Source organism: Nematolebias whitei, chromosome 17, assembly GCF_014905685.2.
Source record: "Nematolebias whitei isolate Nwh7 chromosome 17, NemWhi1, whole genome shotgun sequence".
NCBI classification, from domain to species: Eukaryota; Metazoa; Chordata; class Actinopteri; order Cyprinodontiformes; family Rivulidae; genus Nematolebias; species Nematolebias whitei.
Window position 1 is genome coordinate 41,591,044 of NC_056514.1, and position 2,490 is coordinate 41,593,533.

General features: G+C 41.5%; 1 protein-coding gene across 1 annotated transcript in view; it reads left to right on the plus strand.

Annotated features, from left to right (window-relative positions):
- Positions 1–2,490, plus strand: part of asah2 (N-acylsphingosine amidohydrolase 2) — a gene marked incomplete in the record, with an annotated part of 36,380 nt that overhangs the window by 15,446 nt on the left and 18,444 nt on the right. Inside the window, 1 exon segment of the mRNA XM_037691295.1 lies at positions 382–486. Coding sequence (XP_037547223.1) covers positions 382–486 — 105 coding nt within the window.

Sequence of the window (2,490 nt, forward strand, 5' to 3'; positions counted from 1 at the left end):
GTCTGTCTGCTGCTGTTAGCTGTCTATCTGCAGCTGTTACAGGTCTGTCTGCAGCTGTTACCTGTCTGTCTGCTGCTGTTACCTGTCTGTCTGCTGCTGTTGGTGTGTTTGAGCAGAGAAACAAAGGAGTCATAGACAAACTGATAGAATTATTTTCACATACAAAACTCATGTGCAGTTTGTTTTTGCTTCACTGTGGGGACCCTGGATTTTAACCTGCTCTATGGGGACACTTTAAAATGACCTCCCCACTTTTTAAACTTATTTGTTTTGTTTTAGCTTGGTGGTTGTTAATGTCTGGGTCTCATTTTTAGATTAATTATAATCTTGGATCAGTTTTCCTTGTAAAACATGGCAGGGTTGTGCTGCTGCCCCCTGCAGGAACTGTATGCAAGTGCAGTGCAGGAGGTGACTGGTCAGGTCCGGTTCGCTCATCAGTGGGTCAACATGACAGACGTGACTGTTCAGATCAACGGCACACACACGGTGAGGACACATGCAGAAACACACGATTGTATTTCTGTCTTTATTAGGACATTATATTGGCTTCCACTTGTTTTAGTAACCAGACATCTTTTTAAATCAATGTGATGGTATTCATGTTGTTTAATTATTTGCTTTAAGGCTACCTTATTTATTATTATGATTATGAATAATATTTCAATATACAGTAGTCCCTCGCTACTTCGCGGTTTGTTTTTCACGGAATCGCTCAATCCCGTTTTTTCAAAGTAAGATTGGACATGACAGACAATGGCTGATTGATGCATGAGCCACACGATCAGCATGAATTTTTAAAAAAATAAATATTTTAAATTATTTAGCACCTGTGTGCTGCCCACAGCTGTGGGAGAAGCTTCCTCCTGCAGCTGATCAGCTGATCTTGCTCTGAACGGAGATCAGCTGATCTTCATGTAGAGTGGAGAAGTGGGCGTGGCCGAGAGTGCAACCAGAGGCAGAGAGCTGAAATCACAACATTGTGTGCTCTTTTAGAGCGTTTACAATTTAGAAATTTTTTTTGGAAAAATGCAAGAGTGTGGGAAGGGTTTAAAAAGCCTTAATATAAACTGTAGTGTGTGTGTATATATATAAACAGGCCCTTCTCAAAAAATTAGCATATTGTGATAAAGGTCATTATTTTCCATAATGTAATGATAAAAATGAAACTTTCATATATTTCAGATTCATTGCACACCAACTGAAATATTTCAGGTCTTTAATTGTTTTAATACTGATGATTATGGCATACAGCTCATGAAAACCCAAAATGCCTGTCCCAAAAAATGAGCATATCATGAAAAGGTTCTCTAAACAAGCTATTAACCTAACCATATGAATCAACGACGTAACTCTAAACACCTGTGATATAGAAATTATTATTTTAATGCTTTTATGTCAATCTAGACCTATATTACACTTATTTAAACACACTTATACAACGTGTTATTCACATATTAGGGATTGTATTTTGTATTATGTTTTATGAGGTGTTGGGTCGCCTTTTATGCCTGTTCAAACATATACTTTGTGTGTGTGTTGCTTATACACTCTTTGATGGTTTGCAGAAGGGACGGAGGGGTGCTCTTTAGGAATGCTTTAATAAGCATTAGGAGTGCTCTTGACCTGGAAGCTTTGGCCCGCTTTTACGGTCACAGGCGCTCCTTACTGGAAGGATGAGCCATCGCTTTGATGATGGTTTAATTAGATCCGTTGTTCTGGTAACCATCAAACTTGTTTTGAATGCTCTCACGCGATCCGGTAAATGGTATAAAGGAAGTGTGACAGGCAACTTAATCTCGGGAAGTCCTGTGATGGATCAGCACGCGCCCTGGTGCCATGCGCCATTTTTGATGTGATTCTTCTTTACCTGGGTCGAAAACGACTTCCCGGCCAGTGTCACGGTGAGAAGTTATTTCATATCAATCTGTGTGTTAAGAGTGTACATGTTTTTTGCTTGGCTGTTTTCTGTGGCAGGATAATAAAGGACACTTATTACTCCTAGCAGTGACAGCTTCCTCTGTGTTTTATTTTTCCTTCTGGTCTGAATATCTGTGCCGACCGTTTCACGAGCCCTTTTGATAAAGAATTTCATAATACAACCTGCAAAAGATTCCTGAGGCTTTTAAAAACTCCCAGCCTTGTTCATTACTCAAAACCACAATCATGGGTAAGACTGCCGACCTGACTGCTGTCCAGAAGGCCATCATTGACACCCTCAAGCAAGAGGGTAAGACACAGAAAGAAATTGCTGAACGAATAGGCTGTTCCCAGAGTGCTGTATCAAGGCACCTCAGTGGGAAGTCTGTGGGAAGGGAAAAGTGTGGCAGAAAACGCTGCACAACGAGAAGAGGTGACCGGACCCTGAGGAGGATTGTGGAGAAGGGCCGATTCCAGACCTTGGGGGACCTGCGGAAGCAGTGGACTGAGTCTGGAGTAGAAACATCCAGAGCCACCGTGCACAGGCGTGTGCAGGAAATGGGCTACAGGTGC